At 39.6% G+C, this 21540-nt stretch overlaps 1 protein-coding gene across 1 annotated transcript; it reads right to left on the bottom strand.

Moving 5' to 3' along the window:
- Positions 1 to 840: 840 nt before the first annotated feature.
- DDX24 (DEAD-box helicase 24) lies at positions 841 to 17067 on the bottom strand. The gene is made up of 9 exons (XM_027637927.1): positions 16956 to 17067; positions 15022 to 15762; positions 11763 to 12140; positions 9946 to 10099; positions 9063 to 9578; positions 6858 to 6933; positions 6081 to 6269; positions 3554 to 3683; positions 841 to 1802 (listed from the first exon to the last, which is right to left on the bottom strand). Exons 1-9 carry the CDS (start codon positions 17065 to 17067, stop codon positions 1570 to 1572), a joined length of 2529 nt encoding a protein of 842 aa, XP_027493728.1. The 3' UTR covers positions 841 to 1569.
- Positions 17068 to 21540: the final 4473 nt, after the last annotated feature.

The raw sequence follows: 21540 nt of genomic DNA, 5'->3' as shown, positions 1-21540 counted from the left end.
TTTTCAGTTCCTTTTTTCAGCTTCCTTACAAGGAACTGTCTTTAAATTGTTTTTATTTTTCAGATGTCACACTACTCCAAAGATGTGCCTCTTCACATGAGCGAGGAAACAGAATCTTACCATCTCTTCTCCCTCAAAACATCCCCCTCTGCTCCCAAGGGCATGCGACAAATAGGGCATTGCAAGTCTCAGACATAACTGATAAGCTCTGCATGCTTATGATTAAATTGTCACGGTTCTTCTTCAGTAATGCATGGGAGCAAGAGAAAAGCCCTCCAAAGATGGGGAGGGGGGGAGCCTACAATTACTTACATAGATGAAAGAGTGAAGACTTTGTTATTCTCATGTAACCAGTAAGTGGTTGGAGGGGGGACTCAACTCCACAGACAAATTTCTTTAAGTAGTTGAGTAAATTGGTGCTTCCTATAATGACAGTAACACTGGTTCCATACTGTCTAAGACACAAAAACTCAGCCTTATCCAGAGCTGGCAGGTGAAGGTTACTTGTCCTCTCACCAATACAGATTCCACTGTCTTACCTTTTGGGTGCTTTTCCCCTCTCCTTGCCTGCTAAGTGCAGACAGGATCAGCTATGAGGGATTTAGAAATCTCAAGTGACTGAAAACAGACACAGACTTAGGGTTTTATAGCAGATACAATTTAACAAAAATTCACAATATATTCTTCTGACATATTTTTAAAAATAATTTTAAAAAATACTTGCCTGGGTCAGGTTAAAATGATTTAAAAGCATAATTATCAGGAAGCAATCTTTAAAAGTGACATTTCATAACATAATCTTTTCTATTAAAGCAAAGATCGTGGTTCTAACATGTTTTCAAATACAAGCTTAACTCTAAATATTAAGAAAACACTGAGTAGCAACGCTTATTCCTCAAAAATCTACACATCTTCCAAAGTCTGTCCTGGTCTGTTGCCCTCTTTACTTTTTTTGCACATTTGAACACATAAATTAACATAGAACTAAGAGAATTAAACCCAGTGGAGAACAGAACAGAGAAATATTATCAGAGGAGAAAGAAAATTGGGAGACATTTCCATAAGCAGAATTGATGACTTGCTGGTAACACTACCTCTATTTGCTGCCTTTCTCACTGAGCTGGCTGCAGAAAAAGCCAAACCTCCCATCACCACCAGCTCAGATTGTACTCGCACTATATACAGCTGACCTTCCCCTGTCCTTTAAAGACATTAAAATTCAAATCAAGTTTTATCATTAGACTATGCCCACAGTGAATTATACCCACTAACTTTTACCCATCTCACAAAATGGAGCAATTATCAGAACTACGTGAAAAATAATTAACTTCTATTAATATAGAGAGTTAAGAAAAAATAAGAACATAGAAAAACAAGATCCAAGACAAGATTCAACAGTAACTAACCCGGTGTTAACTGAGCCCTTTAAACCAACATTTTGGTTTGTGTCTGCACAAGCAATACACAGGCAACATCCTTATACTATCTGTTTTCTAGTTGAGTTCCTCCATAAGTACTGACAGACTTGATGAGGATAGTTCTTGCTTCTGCCACACTGAGTGATCTTGCTCAGTTATCTAATTTTATTGATTTCTTCTTCTTGGCTTGCTTTTTGGACACAGTACTCAGAGCTGAAATGCCCACTGATGTCTGAGGCAGGAGTAGTCTTCCAGACTGTGTTGGGTACTTGGTTTTCATAAGGACTTTAAAGAGTGGCTGGGACAACATATGTTTCAGTTGTTTTTTCATCCCCTTCAGCATCTTTTGCTTCTGGCTTTCTTCTTGCTCATTAGCTTTTCTTCCTTGGGGGAGAAATCAAAGATACAGAACGTTACAAGAGAACAACTTGCATTGCAGACCTTTGTAGTGAGAAGCGCAGATGCTAATCTCAGCTTTCTCTCTCTAACAAGGTCACTCAACTCCCACACAGTCTTCCAGTCATCTGTGTCACTTTCAGATCACCCAGGCTGTCCACAGGATAACGAGATCAAGAAGAATCCCGACTACTGAGTAACCACAGCCCAGGTATCATTCTGTTAAATCATTCAGCTGGCTCTCAACCCTCAACAGACTGAGGAACAAAGGTAAGGGGCCCCCAAAAGATAAGGTATGCATTCATCCAGGGCTTCTAGCTCAGGCAGGAGCTTCTTCTGTGTATTTTGTTACTTCATGCATGCCTCATTTCAGCACCTGTAAACCAGGAAGTCCTTTCCTCTTTATACATAAAAAGCAATGAGGTTCTCAGATTTAATAACACAGGATAAAGAAGGGCATAGAAAAGATTTGAGACAGTTAATAGGGTCAGAGGCCTGAACTGGAGAGAAAAACGATATCAAAGTTGCTGCAAGGTAAAATTGAAAGGGCACTACTAAAGCCTTTGTAACTGTGTAAGAGGCATTTCATTTATGGGAGGAATGACTGAGATTTTAATTGGTCTCCAACAAGCTACAGAAGAATCAGAGACTGAGTACAGCATGAAGCTGGCAAGTTTCTGGGTGGCAATTACAAAATGTTTCACTTGAGAGCCCCAACTTACTTGGACTGGATGTGCTGTTTTGAAACTCATTACAAAGCACAGCATACTCAGATTATGTCAAAACAAGACAGCAGAGTGCTAATTATCTGAAAGCACTCCTGAACAATTTAGACAGAGACAATTAGCGTTTGCTTGCAAAGTGGTTGAGAACCAGCTAGTCCAGCCATGAATAAAATAAATAAATATATAAATAAATCTAAACATATTTCAAAAGTAAGGCATCTGCATATTTAGCAGCTAACAGGTTAGAGACAGATTCATCTGAAGAGAACTCTGCAGCACCTCTATTCAGCCTGCCTTCAAAGAACTGGTAGGAAATCATACCTTCAGCTCCTAAAATATAAACACAATGTGGCACTTTACAGTGCATCTAAATATTGCAAAACTTCATGGCATTGAGCTAATAGGCACCCGCAATTGCAACAGCCCTATACATTCAGGCACAGCCTGGAAAACATTTAATGTATAAAATATAAGAAATTATTTACTTCTAACACATCACCAAAAACCTCAGCAACTTGAATATATGTATTGGCCATTTTGCCCACACAACTCAACCTACATGAGGTTCACATAATATTTGGTGTTTCCTAGCACTTCCTAACTGTTCCCACACAGAGCTGTCAGGCTCATGTCCTGATGCCTGATTACAGGGAGAGACAAGCAGAAGCGAGGAAACAGCTTTTTCTTTGACACGGGGGGGACAAGACCCAATCAGGACATAATGGGCTGTTTAGATCACTCTGAAATACTTCCCAGAAGCTAAACAGCTCTTGTCCTACGACATGTAGACTTGTCTGTGACTTGCCATAACTGTCACACTTCACTCCCTCAGCTTCAGCACTACTGCTGCACAGTCATCCTGAAAACACCAGTAACACCACATATTAATGACACTCCTTTCCTTCCCCTTCTGCTCTGCACAATTTGAAGTTTCTCTGCCATGGTGAGACTTCTTCCAGACACCAGCACTGTGGGAACAACTGAGCACACCCACAGACAAACATTTCTACTTGCCCATCAACATGTTATCATCAAGATCCATCTCAAGAGCCTCTGCAGCTTGATGGAGCCAGGAGTTGTGTTGCTTTGCCCGACTGTTGAAAAATTCTGCCTTCTCAATCTGCCTTGCCAAATTCATTCGCTCCTGCAACAAAAATACATTTAGACATTATGATCAGGTTTATATGTGTGGTACTTTACCAGAATCAGTGTTTGAGAGCATGCATTACAATGCAACTGGGGTACAGAGACACTCATGTTCCAGGAGATGCCCCACATAACAAAGACGTCATAATTTGCTAGTGTTTTACTTCTTCCAGATCCATGATAGAATCTGGCTTCTAAAACATCTCAACTACTAAACATACCTGAATGTTAACATTCTATAAACAAATCATTACAAACACTTGAGAGACATCAAGAACAAATCATGATTCAAATACCCATAATTTCCAACTTACATATTTACATAGTACACATCTCAGAGTTACTAGACTCAGCAGTAAGGGGCAGCCACTATCTTCACTAACTCCTGCAGGCCATATGGATGGAACAACTCATGTTTTAAGGAACACACGTGGATCTTGTTTAGGCACAGGACAGAATGTCCTGTCCTTCCCAGCTGCATACAGGTGGAACAAAGATGTCCAGCAAATCTCACCTGACCTGCAGCCTTCCAACTGGGCCAAAAAAAAATAACTAATTCACTGTGGAAAGAAACTCTACACTAACAATAAATAATAATCAACCAGCAGCAAGTTCTGCTGTTTGGAATGTGCCTGCAATTGTACAAAACAAACCCTGTGCAGGAAGCTGAATAGTCTGGTGCTACATAGTAACAGCACCAGCCAGAACTGCCACAATAGTTAAGATGCAGAGAGAGAAGACATTAAATGTGCCGTAAACTACTAAATCAGTCAGTTCTAAGATCACTACAAGAAATTTTAAATAGTTTTTCCATCTTTGCAAAATTTAAGTCCTCTTTAGGTCCATCCTCTATCCTGGTTCAACAAGTCTATTCCTTCCAAGTGTGAAGCCCCTTCAGACTTTTTCTGAGCTTGGATGAAAGCATACAGAAACACGGAAGGAGTGTGCAAAAGGGACAGACATACAGAACCAGCAGCACTATTAGTCCCAACTACAATGACTTTGTGATTAAGCCCAGGTCTAAGTGTAAAGGAGACCTGACTGTTCGAAGGGACTGAGGCTGAAGTTCTGCAACTACAATTACAAAGACATCTCTTCTGAGAAGAGGAGTACTATGACAGATAGGAGAGAAGATTGTGAGATGGTAGCAGGAAAATTAAAGCATGCAAACAATATTTGTTTGCTCATTAATTGACACAGCATGATAAGAGCCAAGAATACTCAGCAAGAAACACAGAAAGAACCTCTGAAGAAACACTCTTAAAAAACAACAGATTTCTTTCAGTACCCAGAAATATTTAGTGGGTGTAAGGGGGCAGCAGAGGAGATGGGGGGGGAAGGAAATCAGATTCTCTTCATCACTACCAAGAGGATAAAAACAAGTCTGTAGAAGCATTTATTGATTTTCTTTCTCTTTCAGAAAGCTGCATCTCCTGAAAGATTCATGCTAAATACCCTACCTGCAGCAAGTCTGGGCTTTGAAACTTGCTGACATTATTCCCAAGGTGAGGATAGTGCTGTTGCCACTGGGGTAAACCCTGGGCTCTGTCCAAGCCAATTGGATAAGCCTGAATCAGAATACTATAAGGAAGATAGCTGTTGCATTATCTGACTGCTTGCATTCTCCCTTGTTCTCAATGAGTGTGCAACATTCAGACATTCCAACCCTAAATTCCTTTAAAATCCAGTATTTAAGTATGTCCCATTCCTACATAGCTGATATCACTCAAAACATTAAGAGAATGCTGAGACATAAAATGGTCTCTTATTCAAGAAGTAGAAAATCTGCAGTGACTAGATGCTTTCTAAAACACATTGTTTTGTAAACCCTAACCATTGTCTATCTCCTCAAAATGGCCAATAACCCAGAAAAGAGAATATACCCAATTTGACAGGGTTCAGTGGCAGCTGTGGTCTCACAGTATAGGAACTCTAAGAAAAGCAGAAAACTCACTACTTCAACTGAGTAGAGGCAGGTGAAGACCACTGAACACCCCCGGACCCGGTACTGTTCTCCAGTCTGTTCCTAACAAAAGAGGCTTTAAACAATGTACTTAGCAAAGCCATCCCAGCTCCCTAGCCACAAAACATACTCGTTTCCCTATACTGTTTTTGGAAATCTAGTCAGGAGAAACTCTACATAACACCATACAAGAAAAACATAAGTGATGTTTATGTTCAAACACATTTCTTGGGCCACTTATAATGGAGAAATCATAAATACTGCTTAAAAAAATATAAAGTGTGACTAATTTCCTTTTCAAATCCAGGTCCTCAAAAGTAAATTTCACCTGAAATCTGGAAAGAACACGATAGGCAGTATCATATCAGTAATGTACGTAATATAAGCAAGCAAGCAACTACTCAGGCTCCAAAAAGACTGTTGTTTCTTTACCTTGATAGAAGTCATGCACTTGGTATCAACCGGGAAAAACGGCAGCTCTTCACTCTTCCCCAATGTTTTATAAATTTTCCGAAAATTGATCAAGTCGTCAGGGCCAATCAGCAATAGGCTGAGGCCTTCATTGGCAGCTCGGGCTGTTCGACCGCTTCTGTGCACGTACAGCTCAGAAGTACGAGGGACCTGCAAGTGTTCAGAGAAGCCGTGAAGCTGACAGGGAAAGCTACCAGCAGCCTGTCATGCTTTGGACAAGAGGTTGCCAAAGAATATTGCATTTTATACACACATAGTACATTGCAGGTAACAGAAAAAAGTAATGTAAAAGATGTTGTCTTGACACACTTTTTGTTCTCTGATCCAGCATTCTTCCTTGCATAATCTTTTGTGAATTTCTCCTAACTTCTGACCCTCTGTCATTTCACTTGCAAAGCAGCAAAACATTTTATGTGTCCTCAGAGATGAGTTATATGGGTGAGTCATTTGACACCTTTGGATATCAAAGTGAAGCAAAAACCAAGGAGGATAATATCTGTTATGCCATTTCTGATATAATCGCACATTGATGAAGTGCTAACTACTGCAGTCAGTCACTGCAGCAATGAGATCTTTAAGTACGAAGCACTAAGACAGTTAAATGATTAAATATCTATACTTGGGACTATACTATACATGGAATCAAGAATTATAGCTTTATAGTCTTCAGGATTTGGATCATGAAGATCTTATTTCAAAACTAAAACAGTAAAAGTAAAACCATTAAAAATACTTAACCTGGTAGTGGATGACATGCTGCACATTGGGAATATCAAGACCACGAGCTGCAACATCTGTTGTCAGGAGGACACAGCTGAGAAAGTGACAAAATTTAATGAACATAAAATTGAAGAGTAAATCATCTGCTGAGGAACATAAAATACAGCAACACAGAATCCTACCACAGCAGTTTAAGAAACAGATTTATACTATATCATCTGCTGGAACTACACATTCTGCTTTTCCTTACAGAAACGATACCCACTATTACATCAGAGGCAGTCTTGAAACAATTCTTAAAATAAAACTAAAAAATGCAAATGTTACCCTCAGCAGGTCTATTTTATTTCCAATATAGAAATTCACTACCTTGCTGGATCCTGTTTTCCTATGCTTTTCTTCTCTGTCGGTTCACAAGAACATTAGAACTAATTGCTATCTAAAGAAGGGGGATATGTTCCCCTTTGATGCCCTTTTCAGTGCACTGCCCAGGTTTGGTTTAAAAATATCTTTAGTTGACATGACCATACCATTAACAACACAGCTGATCCTTCAGTAGTACAGACGTTATTAAAAGTTTTACCAGTAGAGAAAAATTACATTAATAACATTATATATTTAAATAACAGTTTTTTGGGGCTAAAATATCTTCTACCAACTTGCACTCAAATAAGCTCCCTCAGTAAATTAAAAGCCAGAAATATAAGGAGAGGATTCTGTTCTGACAATTGGTATTTCTCCTTACCCCTAGATATGATGAACTACTCAAAGATGTTGTTCTTTTATATAAATAGTCTACTACAGAGAAAAAATTCTCCTTAGGATATGGAACAATTTGTTTTAAAAATATCTCCCAGCACCTGAAACAAGTTACTTTTAGGCAATGGAAATTTATTATGATTTTATGGCATCTGACTGCATATTCTATTGCTACAAGGTTCAAAATAAAAACAACCAGAGAAAATTCCATGGCTTGCAATCTGCAGAACACCATGAGAGATGGTCTCATAGATTTCTTTCTTGCCTTGAAAATCTGCAGTTTCTGAAAGCGATCCATCCCACCTTGGTCAATGCTATCAATACAACATTTGCCAAGGGATACTGCAGATCCATCACAGCAATTCAACCTGTGTTCTCCCTGCTTGAATCTATTAACAAGTTACAAATTCCCAGACAGCATGCAGCAGTTTACAGCAGGACTAAACTGTGAGGCTTCCGGATTATGGAAGTACTGAGACCACCACCCTCCTCCCAAAGGTTGTTCCAAAACCAGCAGGAAACAATGTTTCTTAAAATGGCAGGACTGGTCTGCCTGGGTAAACCCTGGCTGCCCACCACTGCTGAAAGGTACAACTGCCCCTTCTCTTACATTGCTCCAGGATACTTTGACCCCCTGAAAGCTAATTCATCTAACTAAACCCACAAAACTGTAACATGGCAAAAAATGGTTAGTTTTCTAATGGTTTAGTGAGATCAATGACTTTACAGAGGATCAAATGAGTTGCAGAGCCAGGACATAGGCAGAGAGGTGTGCAGGATGGTCATGAAAGCTTATGTCTGAAAACAGGGCAAGTGACAGCTCTGTTAGCAGCAGTGAGCTGCCAGACCACAGGATAACTCAGGCTCCAGAGGACCTCAGGACATCTCTAGTCCAACCTCCTCCTCAAAGCAGGATGAGTTGTAAGGCTGGACCAGGTTGCTCAGGACTTTATCCAACTGAGCCTCAAAAAACTCCAAGAACAAGCAGACTGTTCCAATGCTCAAGTGTCTGCACAGAGAAAAAGCCCTTTTTCCCAGGTAGACCGAACCTCTTGTTTTAACTTACACCCATTACCCCTCATCCTCCTACCATGCACCACTCTGAAGAGCCTGGCTCCGTCTTCTTGACAACCTTCTTTTAAGATATCAGAGGGTTGCAATTAGGCCCCTACAAAGTATTTTTCCTGAGTGATACAACCTCTTTGCCTTCAGCTTCTCCTCTTGCAGAGCCAGTGCTTCTTGAACACCTTGGTGGCCTTCCATTGAACTTGCTCCAGTTCATCACCTCAACTATCCTGTGAAACCTCATCCTTCATTGTTAATAACTTGGGCTCATAAACTTATGGGTACTCACATCCCCAGCTAACCTCCTCAGCTTGCTCCAACTCTAACAGAGCTGCTTCCCCTTCCCACTACCTTTTACGTGATTTTTTTTCTCTACTAGGAAGTTGAAAATCAACCTACCTCTCTCGTTCAGCAAACCTCTCCAGGTTTTTCAGCCTTTGCTTTTGGTGCATGTTGGCGTGTAATGGAAGAGGATCACAATTTAAGATTGTGAGGAGAGAACTGAGGCGTTTTATACAGTCTATGCTGTTTGCAAAGACCATGGTTCTTCCTGGATACTGCAGAAGAAAGTAATATAGATAATAGTCCTTCTCGTTTGTATTACAGTGGATTCTGGTTTCTGTCAGAGTCTCAACAGTAGCCTCCTTCCTTGTTAAGTCTATTACTTTGGGTTTGCCCTTTATTCCTATTTTTTCCATTAACAATTCTAGTTTGGTCTTCTTGTCCATCTTTTTAGCATTCTTTTTTTGTAAAACTCTTGTAGGAGTCTGATGGACTAAAGTCAACGTGGCAGAAAAAACAAAAGTCTGTCGATGAGGGTTATACTGTGAATCATTTAAGACTTCCAGCAACTGAGACAGCTCTAAGAAGTGACCTTTCTCAACCATTCGGTCTGCTTCATCAATCACAAGGCACCTGTCAAGCAGAAAACACACAGTAAAAATATATTTGTGCAGATAAATACAAACCTGATACACTTAAAAAGAACTTTTCCTGCTAAACACATAAGGGATGTTCTGCATATAAAACTAAAAGGAACACTGACTATGCTGGGGCAGCTACAGTAGCCTTCTGTACTTCTTTTTGAAAAAACAGGCTTTTACTACTGTCTTTAATTGACATTTTCCTCCATCAAAATAACCACTGTGCATTTCAATAAAACACTATGAGACAAAAAAAATAAGTGATCTTATGTAGTCTAAATTAATCAGTTAGTAAACACAATCAGGGTGCAAGGATGACTAGTTCAGTATCCAGCAGTTATTCTAAAAGGCACATTTACCTGAGCTGACGAAGATTTGAAAGATGTGGGTGTCTCTCTTTAACTAAGTCCCACAGACGGCCTGGGGTTGCAATTACAATTTCTGGTTTTCGATTCAGTACACGTTCTTGCTTCTGTGCAGCCATGCCTCCAACTAGAATTGCAGTCTTAATGCCTAGAACATATAATAGGTTTTATTTCACTAATTTATCAGTCAATGTTTTTATGTAGATCCACTCAATGATTTTAAACAGTTTATACTGCAACTTTCAATAAGCATTTTGGTCAGGAAACTTCAGGGGTTTTATGTAACATTGAACATACAGCAATGTGCTCAATTTTACAGAAAAATCCTCATTATAGTTAGATGTCAAAAATAAAGTAGTCTTTCTCTTTAGGACACCTGTCTTCTAATAGCACAAAGAAACACATCCATAGCTGTTAGCTTTGTTTACCCATACTTCAGAGTCTCGTGTTTTGTCAATTATATCTGCATGAAAAAGCATATTCCTGCTATGAATAACCAGGAGGCCACTTCGTAGAATAAGACTGAGAAATGCTTGTCTTGCTAAATGACTGCTCATTTGCTATGGAATAATCCTACTAATAATACTCTTGGCCAATTAATGATTCTTGCATAGTAGCACAGACCTTGAGTTAGCTTTAAGTACTTTGCTGAGGTAGTGAAAGGAGTTTAGTTTTGGGAGCTGACTACACATGGCTTATTTCACCCTCCTTCTTCAAAGAATACACTGGCCCATGATGAACTCAATACTACTGTGCAAGACCCTTCCAGTATCCAAGCTACCACTGATCTCTCTTCCCTACTACTTGTAGAACACCATGCTTCCAGGTATGGATTTTTTTTCAAAGTGTGTTTGAGGCAATAAAGCAAGCCAACATTAAAACATTTTCTCTCCTGCTGCTGCAACTATGTATCACTTGGGCAGCAGATTTTTACACATAAATAGCTCTGCTCCTGTCAGAACTGCATGAAATAAATCAATTGTTTCAGGCTAGCAGTTATAATAAGCCTTGTAATCAGCTGCAGACTGATGAACACAGCAGGATCTACAGGCACTAAAGGAAGATATGCTTAAAAGTAGTGCAATGCACTACATATCCTCTTCAATAAATAATTACTGGTGTTGAAGAAGTGGTGAGTTCTTTTCCAATTCTCTCCCTCCTTAACAGTTTCATGTCCTCACTCACTGACTTCTGGTTTGGAAGAGAAAGGAACAGGATGGAATTGCTTTCATCAGGCATATTACTCAGTAATACTCTACGGCTTGACTGCTGCAGGAGGCAAGTCAGACAATCCAGCAATGTGATCTACCCTAAAAATTTATGGCCTTACTTTTCTTTTTTTGATCCATCAAAATTATATATTTATACACACACACACACATAAGTATATACACTATATAAAAAGATTAATAGACCTGTCAAAAATTGAAATTATTATATATATTTAAAATTTTATATATAATGGAATTATTTTTTATATATAGCCTACATGATCCAAAACTAGGACAAAGTTAGCTGTGACCAGGTATCTAGTACTCATTCTGTGTTGTGAGAGCACAAGTCAATAGCTATTTGAAGGAACACACATTTTAAAGCAAAATATCTCACATTAACTGTTTACTTCCACATGCATCTCACCAAAGAATCTTCACGCATTTCTCACACATCAGTGACTACAAACCCTAATCCTTCAAAAGTCACAGCAACTTCATGATTTTATGGAAGAAAGTGTGGCACGTATTCTGGCTCAACACCAACGCCAAGATCCAAACACAGTGTAATCTGGGACATGGCCTGCAGGACCTACATACCTGTAAACTTTGCAACTGCATCAATGTGGTGCTTTACTTGTACAGCTAATTCTCTTGTAGGAGTGAGGACCAGTCCTAAAAGAGGTCTCTTTTTATGGGAGCCAACAGTTTGTGTCTTGTCACCTGAATCAAATTCAACATTTTCCAGAACCTTCACACAGCCCGTTGTGGAAGATGCATCATCTTCATCTCCGCTATCTTCAACCTGCTGATGGGTTACTTTTTCTGCTTCATCCTCATTTTCGCATCTTGTTTCATCATGATGCTGATGGGACTCTTTAGAAACACTGTCATTTGTGGTTGTTGAGCTATTTGATTTTTGCCACTGCAGCACAGAGTGAATCATTGGAATTGCAAATGCAAGCGTTTTGCCGCTTCCTAAAAAAACAAACAAGAATAATAACACAGACTGACAAGTCATTTATTTGAAAAGATGAGAAAAGCAACAGCCAATTGCACACTGTTCTTAAAACATATCACTGTAGCAGACACAAATTCATGATCTTTAGAACACCAGAAACTTGCAGAAATAACATCTTTTCTCCTGTTCCCCTTATACATCTCCTTGAGGTCACCAATATCGTATTTCCTGGGGAACAGGTATTTTTCCAATCTCTAGCAGGTCAGGCAGACTTATTTGTTCTGAAAGTGTTTTTTAAAAGCTGCAGTTGCAGTCAAGATATTTTTAAAGAACTGTATGCCCGTAAGGAGAATACCATGTCCTAATTGAAAGTTCTGATCAACACTCTCCAAATAAAGGAATAGCAAATGAGGCCAAGGACAAGCTGGAATGTACTTGAAGGATTTGCTTCTATCTTCAATTTATAGTCCTGTATTTACAACTTTCTAAGAAACTGTATTTTGAAATACTCCACTGCCTAACTTCCTGATCTAGCACCATTTTTATAATCAGAACAAAGAAATCTGATTTAAAACAGAAATCCACTTTGGAGAGAAGGCAGTTGTCAAAAATGCTCCTAGCTTTAATTTCAGTGGTTCTTGGCACCAAACTGCCAGTTACATCCCTGCCACGTATTCCCCTCTGAACGATCTGTCAGTATTAAAGACGTCAGGAAGAGCCTGGTAGCACATCAACCCCAGTTAAGGTTCTCAGATGTATCAGTTCATTGATCATGAATGCAGCATCCAGAGTACAAGACACTATTACACCATTCCTGTAACAGGCCACTGCTGGGAAGCAGTCCTCTGGAAATCTAAATTCATGCCCACATCACATTTATGTCACAAACCATAAAGGTTTGCCAAATTCAGCAATACAGAATTTTTCCTATTTAGGGGAGAACCTTAATATTAGTTAATAAACAGATAAGCCCAGTGTCATTATCCTGACCAATGCTGCTGCAAAGTCTCCTCGTATGCACTTCCTCACCTTTCCACATGTCTGGGAGGTCTTTTATGACTTCTGTCTGCACTTGAAGCAGAAATTGTTTATAATCTGTACTTACAGATTATAAACTTACATACTTATATACTTACACTTATACAGTAAGATTCTATATTAACAGAACATCCGTTTTTAAGGTGAAGAACACTGCTGATCTTGAATTAAATGTAATGCAATTTGGCTGGTGTAAACGTCAGTACTGCACCCAGACAGATTATTGCTGTGATAATCAGCACTATTCTGCAGGCAATAGATTCATCCACAAATTTAACAAATTATCACCTCATAGGACACGTTACCTTTGTAACACACAGACCACATACCAGACAGGCCTGCAAAACCAGGAGAAAAGTATATCTTGGTACTACAGCTCAAGCCAATTCACACTTTTTTAAATGGTTTTAGATTGTATAATCTTACAGAGATAAAACTTGGTTCCCTAACCAAAAACTTCAGTAGTTCTACATATCAATGAACAGAAAGGGTTAGACCCACTGCAAAAACAAGAAGCCTTGCCATTCCCTCCACCTGATCTCCACACAGATCTACTGCCATGTCAAAATCTTGATGTTCTTCCCAATGTTGCTACCAAAAAAGGAAGATTAATAGTTCTTTAACTTATCACATTCCTCCCTCAGGCTCAATGCTAAGTGATGTTGTAGGATGCAGAAAAAACAGCTGGAGAGTTTCAACCTTTCCCAGCTGCAGCACCTCCTAACAGACAGTTGTCCATATATCTCAAGTTGCTACAGGAACACCAGTGATCCACTGGGCTCTCTGGAGAGAACCTGGATTTCTCTCATGAAAGAATAAATGAGCAAAACACAGTCCTCCTACCTCAGGGTTATGCAAAATTATAAAGCAACAACAGAGCCTGCCACCAACCATGCTTTCCATTCCACAGCTAGAGAGGGATTTGCTTACCAGCACTGCAAAATGGAACTTTTTTCCAGCACATAAACACCACTTAAATTTTCAGTTCCATTTTCAAAAACACTCCCTGCAGGGATTTCTAATCTTATTAAAGTTAATAGCACCAACCTAGCTTCTAATTAAAATAAAAATGCAAATGACTGCATATCTTATTAGTTAGTATACCTTCTTGCTTGAGAGCAGTAAATGACTTTACAGACAAGCACTTAGATAAGGCAACTGGAACAGATCAAAAGACTGCAAAGGAAGCCTTTAAACCAAGGCAGCTTCCAATTCTGCTTCCTATCTTTATGTTTTTTAGGGAAAAAATGTTGCAGTGCTAAAGAAGACAAAACTTCAAAGGTATAAGCAGCAAAAAAAAGTTTGAAGGAACATAATGCTCTGATACTTCACAGCAATAAGTAAAAAAGAGGCTGTAACAAATATGGCCTGGGCCATATTCACGCTTAACATTGTACCCAGTGTTTATTTACTGTTCCATGCTAGCACTGAATCATCTCCAGAGGAATCTAGTTCTCCACTTTGCTTTGCCAGGGGCATAAGTTTGGCTGCTGGAAAAATGACCCTGCTTGTTTCATTAATTCTGCCTTTTGCAGAGTATCACCCTACGGTTCCCAAAGCAAGAAACAATTTGAGAGAAAAAAAGACTTCTGTCAAAAGCATAAAAACTGATTGAGATTTCAAAGCTGCATAGGCTGTACTTTGAAAAGATGGAACATCCCCATGTTTGTGAGTTACAAAGTTTTAAAAATTTACTCATATGTTTAAAACTTTACTAATATGCTGGATTTGCAGAAGACGGAAGCTCTTCTCTCATGTATAAATGCTGCTGCTTCTACATGTAAAAACTTGTAACCATGGGCTGCTTTTAAAGAAGAGATGGGACGCTCACAACACACAAGCAGTTTAACAGATTTGTACCTGTTTCTGCAGCACCAAGAACATCCATATTATCCCGGATGGCAGAAGGCAAAGCTAAGGCTTGAATAGGAGTTGGAGCACTAAACCCCAGGTAGCTCAAGGCCTGCAACACTGGTTCAGGAACAAACAGGTCTTTCCATGCAGACACATCAGCTTTTTGATCAGCTGAGGCAGACAGAACTTCTGTTGTCCAGTTTTTCCCTTTTTTAGAAGAAGTTATTGGTGGAAGAGCTTCCTGTGCTTGAGAAGCCTTGTTTTTAGCTGCCTTCTTTTTCTTTTTCTTTGGAGTGTCTTTTCTGCTTGATGTGCTCTCAGTCGCATGTCCATAGTCTTTACAATTTGCTTCTTTGATTATCTCACTACACTTTTCCTCTTTATCAACCAGCACATCAACTTCTGCTGCATCAGGAGCATTGCCTTTATCTGTCTGGCTTCTTGAATCTTTGTTTTTCTTTTTCTTTTTGGGAGGGACAACGGGTTCTTCCACCTCCTCATTGCCGCCTTCTTCTGATGCACTCTCAGCCTGTCTCTTCCTCTCTTTTACTTTTCCCACTTTGGAAGAACTTACCAGCTTGTACTCTGTAAGTTCCTCCAAGCATACTATATCTCGAAACTCCTCCTCAGCAAATAGATTGGGGTCAATTTCCACAGTCTTCCATTTTCCTATTACTTCAATGCCTTTTTGCTTCCCTCTAAAGGAAGATCTAAATCTACCTCCTTTCCTAGCCTTCTTTTTTTTACCTGAAAAAGAAAGAGAGGGAGAGAAAAAAAAAAAAGGAACGAAGACTAACTTGATGATATTCAAACAAACAAAAAATCCATGGCATAATTATTTTACTTTCTTCTTTAAAATATTAAAAATATAACTTAGACATTAGTAACTCAAATATTAATAATGTCAATATAACTACAGGCTAATATATATCACTATAACATATATATATTAGCCTGTATAGATATATATACAAAGGCTAATATATCTAACTATTACATATATATTAGCCTGTATATATAACTCTCTATATAGGCTAATATATACAACTATTATACATATATATATTACCCTATATAGCCTATACTATCCTATATTAGACCACACCTGAAGTACTGTGTCCAATTCTGGGCCCCTCAGTTCAGGAAGGACATTGAGGTGCTGGAGCAGGTCCAGAGAAGAGCAACCAGGCTGGTGAAGGGACTCGAGCACAAGTCCTGTGAGGAGAGGCTGAGGGAGCTGGGGTTGTTTAGCCTGGAGAAGAGGAGGCTCAGGGGAGACCTCATCACTCTCTACAACTCCCTGAAAGGAGGCTGTAGCCAGGTGGGGGTTGGTCTCTTCTCCCAGGCAACCAGCAATAGAACAAGAGGGCATGGTCTTAAACTGTGCCAGGGGAGGTTTAGGTTGGATATTAGGAAGAAATTTTTTACAAAGAGAGTAATCAGACACTGGAATGGGCTGCCCAGGGAGGTGGTGGATTCACCATCCCTGGAGGTTTTTAAGATGACACTGGATGTGGCACTTAGGGCCATGGTCTGGTAACCACGGTGGGGTTGGATCCAGGGTTGGACTTGATATTCTCAGAGGTCTTTTCCAATCCAGTTGATTCTGCGATTCTATATATACAGATATATATATACTAGTCTGTGGTTATATAGCTACACATATACGTACGTTTTGATATATATTATAGTTATATACTATATATACCTATAATATAACTACGGGTTAATTTATTTAACCATATATAACCAAACACAGCAGCAGGCCAGGCCTACTGCCTGGCACACCTCTGGGGACAGAGACAGAATCGCCGGATAAATCCCCGCAGGCCCGAAGCGCTTCCGCCGCTGCCCACCCCGGGTACTACCCGCCGGAGCGGCGGCAGGGCCCGGCACGTCCTCCGCCGGCGCACGCGGGAGCTCCCGGCACCTGTGCTTACCGAGCTCAGGAGGCCCAGGACAGAGAGGGACGGAGAGAGCGCGGCCGCGAGCTCTGCGGGCTGTGCCGCCGCCACGGCCGCCGCCCGCCGCGTGTGCTCGGGGCGCCGCCATTGCTGCGTGACGTCACTCCACCGGTGCCGCGTGAGGTCACTGCGCGGCGCCCGCCGGCGCGTGCCCGTGGGAGGTGGGAAGTGGCGGTGGGCGGGTGAGGGAGGTCGCTGCGCGCGCACGAAGGGTCTCTTAAATTGCAGCTCTAAAATCAGCGGCTGCGGTTGGATGTCGCCAGCTCGTTCGCTAGATATCGTATCGTATTAGTCATTCAGTAAAACCCTTGCTGTTCGTGCTTGCTCGCGTGCCAGTATGCTCCTGTTTAAGAGTGCTGCAGGTAAAGCGATGCGACTTGGGGAAAAGTTGAAGTGGCGGCAGGAGGAGTAAGCACGGCACCGAGGTCACAGCAGGGGTTTTTTTCCCTCTCACATACTCTCTGCAGCTTGATCTTGCTGTAGGAAGACGATGTCATGAATTATACGCTATGATAATGGCAGATTTTTGTTTCTGCTAAAAGGGTGGCTGATGCTCAGAACTGCCTCTTGCTGTGATACATGGGGGAGGAGAGGGTTAAAAACGGGAGATTTCGAGGTGATAAGGGACCAGGACACTAGATTAAAGTGCAATTACAACTACAATTATTTCTTCTCTTTGGTATTTGCAGGTGCTTCCAGATCCTGTGAAAAAATGGGAAAACAAAAGAGTTGTTTGTTTCTTTGGTTTTTTTCTTTATTACTATTTTAAGGCCAAGGGAAGAAATAAGCATATTAAATGTTTTCAAGGACAGTTTCACTTCCTGATAATCCGTATTAATGTTCTGGCAATGCACAACATGAACAGTTGCTTCCAATTCATATCCTCCTGTGAGCAAGGCTAAAGAGCATTTGATGCTTGGTCCTCGTGTTTTCTACGAAATGAGTTTAAATCAGTGACTGTCAGGAAGCCGATTCAGGGAGCAAGGTTTTATACAGTACCTTTAATTCTACGACCAGCAAACCCTATTTATTTAGTACTGAACTGGAGGCAGTGATGCCCAACGGTGCTGTCTCACTGACAGCACCCCCTGAGCTGGTGTTGTGTCTTCATCAACAGCTTTAATGAGGGATCTCAGCAGTCTTTATCCATTCCTTCGTTAAAAGTATCTTTCCTTCCAGGTTATTAGATTCAAATTTGCGAGTGACAATTCTGCTTGTTTACAATTTTTCCATTTTCCCTCTTTTTATTTTACTGGATATTAGCAAAAGCAAATTTGCAGAAGCAAAAGAAACAGATTACGCTGCAATTCTGGTGTGGCTGACTTAATGTTGTTCCTGAATAAAGAGTAAGAAAAAAATTGTGGACAGGAGAGTTTTTAGTTGTTAATCTTATGTCCTTATGCTGTATGTTGTGTTAATCATATGTCCTTATGTGGTTTCAGAGTTCCCAGTTTTGTCCTAAATGAAAGATATAACATGGAAATGACTTGCTGAATTATGCTTTTTAATGTAATTGTGGACATATTTTCACAGGACATAGGAGTTATTCTGATTTTTTTTTTCAGTAAGAATTTAATTGTATATGCAGCTGTCTTTTCTGCTTGATCAGTATTGAGCTCTATCTACTATTTATAGACTAAGGGATTGAAATTACAGGCTCTAAATCTTAATTTGAAAGCAGGGACACGCCTATTTGTAATGAGCCTGGAGATTCAGAATGATCTTACCTAAATAGACATGGTACCTTTTCTGATTGCCATGGTGTGAACTGGTTGTACAAGAGGCATTGATTATTTGAGTTGCTTTGAAATGGGATAACCAAGGGAACTAAACATTTGCTTAGTATTAGAGTGACATTAATCTCTCTGAGCCTTTGTCACCTGAAAGAGACCAGCTTTGTTATGTTGTGACAAGGTTCTGTCAATAAGAAGTGCACCTTTGTGTCCTAACAGAGAGTCAGCTGATAGACTCCTGGTAAATACAGTTCCATTATCTACAGTGCCAAATGACTTCTTAGTTAAAATACCAGCGACAACTGAAACAGAGGCCTGCTTTACCCCCCTAGGACTTTTTTAGATCAACAGTTATTTAAATACCAGGAAATCGTGAATTGAAGAGAATAACCTGTATTAATAAATTAGCGAGTCATGTCATTTGTCTTGCATAACTCATGTCAGTACATACATATTTTATTATTTTATCAATAATTTCGAAGTTATTTAAGCCAGTATGTCTGAGAGCCAAAGAGAACTTGAGGGGTTTGATGTCTTCATTACAGAACTTTACTTGACAGCAGATGCTGTTCTTCCCAGCTGTAAACTATGGTCCTGCAGATCAGTAGTTCAGAGATTGTGGTTTGGTCTCTAGAGTGCAATATTAGATATTGTATGTTTTGTCAATTAATATTTTGGTTTTTTATAAAATATAGAAGACTTCTTCTAAGGTAGGTTGAGTCAGAGATTGCTTTGACCAATACCTTTGTGTAGCTGAATTCAGCACCAGGAACAGTTGAATCTGCATGTGAGCAACTGATGTAGGCTTTCACATACTAATAACATTCTTTGGCTTCTCTCTTTTTTTCCCTTTCTTTTGTTTTTTTTTTTTTCTTCTTGCAGGAATGTCAGTATCTGGTTAATTACTGATTTTAATAGCCATTACTGCTAATGAAAGAATATCACCATACTGTGATTTATATTAATACTCATGATACATTGTGCACATGATAAACATGCAGCTGCTGGCCAGTGGGGGACTTGATGCCTCCTGTGTTTTGAAGGCTCTAGAATTTGCTCTTCTGTCTTTTCTGGCATGAGGCCAGATGAGGCTTGTTGTTCTGTCCTGAAGTGCCAAGGTGCCTTGGTTCTTGGGATCAAGGCCTGTGTTTTCATATTCAGAAGTTCTGGAATATCATTCTATGACTGATAATATCTTAAGACATAGTGCCATAAAAATAATAACTATGGGAAATGAGTTGTTAACTGGAGGAGAGTTTTAGAATGGATTCTTCTTTCTGTCTTCTGCAGCATTCTGCAATATCTTTCTATATTGCTCCAATTTGTTAGTTCTCTATTGTTAAACCTATTTTGAAAATATATGTCTCTTTGCCTGTGCTGCCTATTTTTTTCTTTTTCTCTCTTTATTCCATCTTCCAGCTTCACAGATGTGTTTCTTACTTAGCTCTGTGAAGCATTTTGTCAAAGACATCATGCTGCTCCTTCAGCTCATGTGTTCTCAAAGCCAGGAGAAAAAGATAATCTCCATGCATGAGATTTAAGAGTACTGGCATGTTTAACTCTAGTTACAATAGCAAAGACTCTTTCAAGAACAGAAGAAGAAGGTGTGATTGAAGAATGGCAAAGACACCTCCATTTAATAATGTGAGGGAAACATTTGGAATGGTTGCAAATGCAGTCAGATGCAGTAGATACTTCAGAATGTATTTTCAAGGGAAGAATTATAAAGAAAGTTAAGAAGATAACAAGAAATTAAATAAACATCAATATTGATTAACCCAGGGGCGAATGGCAAATCAGGCCATGTCACTTAATAAGGTAACTGCTTTTCTGGGCAGAAAAATAAAGGTCATCTAATCTATCTGGACAACCTCAAAATATTTTTAATATGGGGAATTATTACAAGGAATAGTAGAGATGAGGTGAGAGGAGTTTGCTAAAGAGGAAGAGCAATACATGTTTCATTTTGGGGGAACACATTGGTGTGTACATTGATAGATTATCAGTTATATCAAGTTTACTCAAGGAGTTTCTTAAAGTTTCTTAAAGTCTTGTGGACTAATCTTATTTAACGAATAACTGTGATACAATATTAAATTTGCTGATGACACAGTTATTAATACAGAGGGGAATTATGATATCAAGGCAGATTGAATTGGATGAATATATTTATACAAATTACAGCACCATTCGGCTAAAGCGAATTAAGATGGGAGTTAATTAGTTTTAGATCACTGTGGATGACAGAATTATTGACCACAAGATAACTGAGCTGCAGCTGTAGTGTATTTGGTAAACTAATTCGTGTACAAACATTCATTCTTCACAAGAGGCATTACTTCCCTGAAACTTATTTTCAACACTGTATTCTGGCCACCTTAATTCAAGAGAGGTGAAGTCAAACTGCAGCAGATACCAGAGGGACTGCTAGGGTGATCAGGGGAATGAAGAGCCTGTTTTAGGAATGAAGACTAAATGCTGAGCTTAGCTTTTTTAACCCATGATTACAGCAGATATGACTGCAGACTTTAAATACCAGGAAAGGGAGAATAATTTAAAGGAAAGGACAACACTAGCACAAGAAGAAACTCAGTAAACTGGCCAACAGTAATTTTAGGTAAGAAATCTTAAGTTTCTACGGCAACCGATGAGTAAAGGATACTTGAAGGCAAAAAGTTGTTAGTTTTAATATAATGTTTGACATGAGCATGACAGATTGTTCATGGTTGTCATAGCAAGGAACTGGACTCATTGGCTTCCTCTTTGTTATGAATATAGCAGTGCCAGTCTTTGCTTTTGCAGCAGGCTGGTATGTCTTGGTACACTCT

This window comes from Corapipo altera, unplaced genomic scaffold (genome assembly GCF_003945725.1).
Source record: "Corapipo altera isolate COAL_440 unplaced genomic scaffold, ASM394572v1 23, whole genome shotgun sequence".
Lineage (NCBI taxonomy): Eukaryota > Metazoa > Chordata > Aves > Passeriformes > Pipridae > Corapipo > Corapipo altera.
This window is presented reverse-complemented; position numbering and strand designations above follow the sequence as displayed.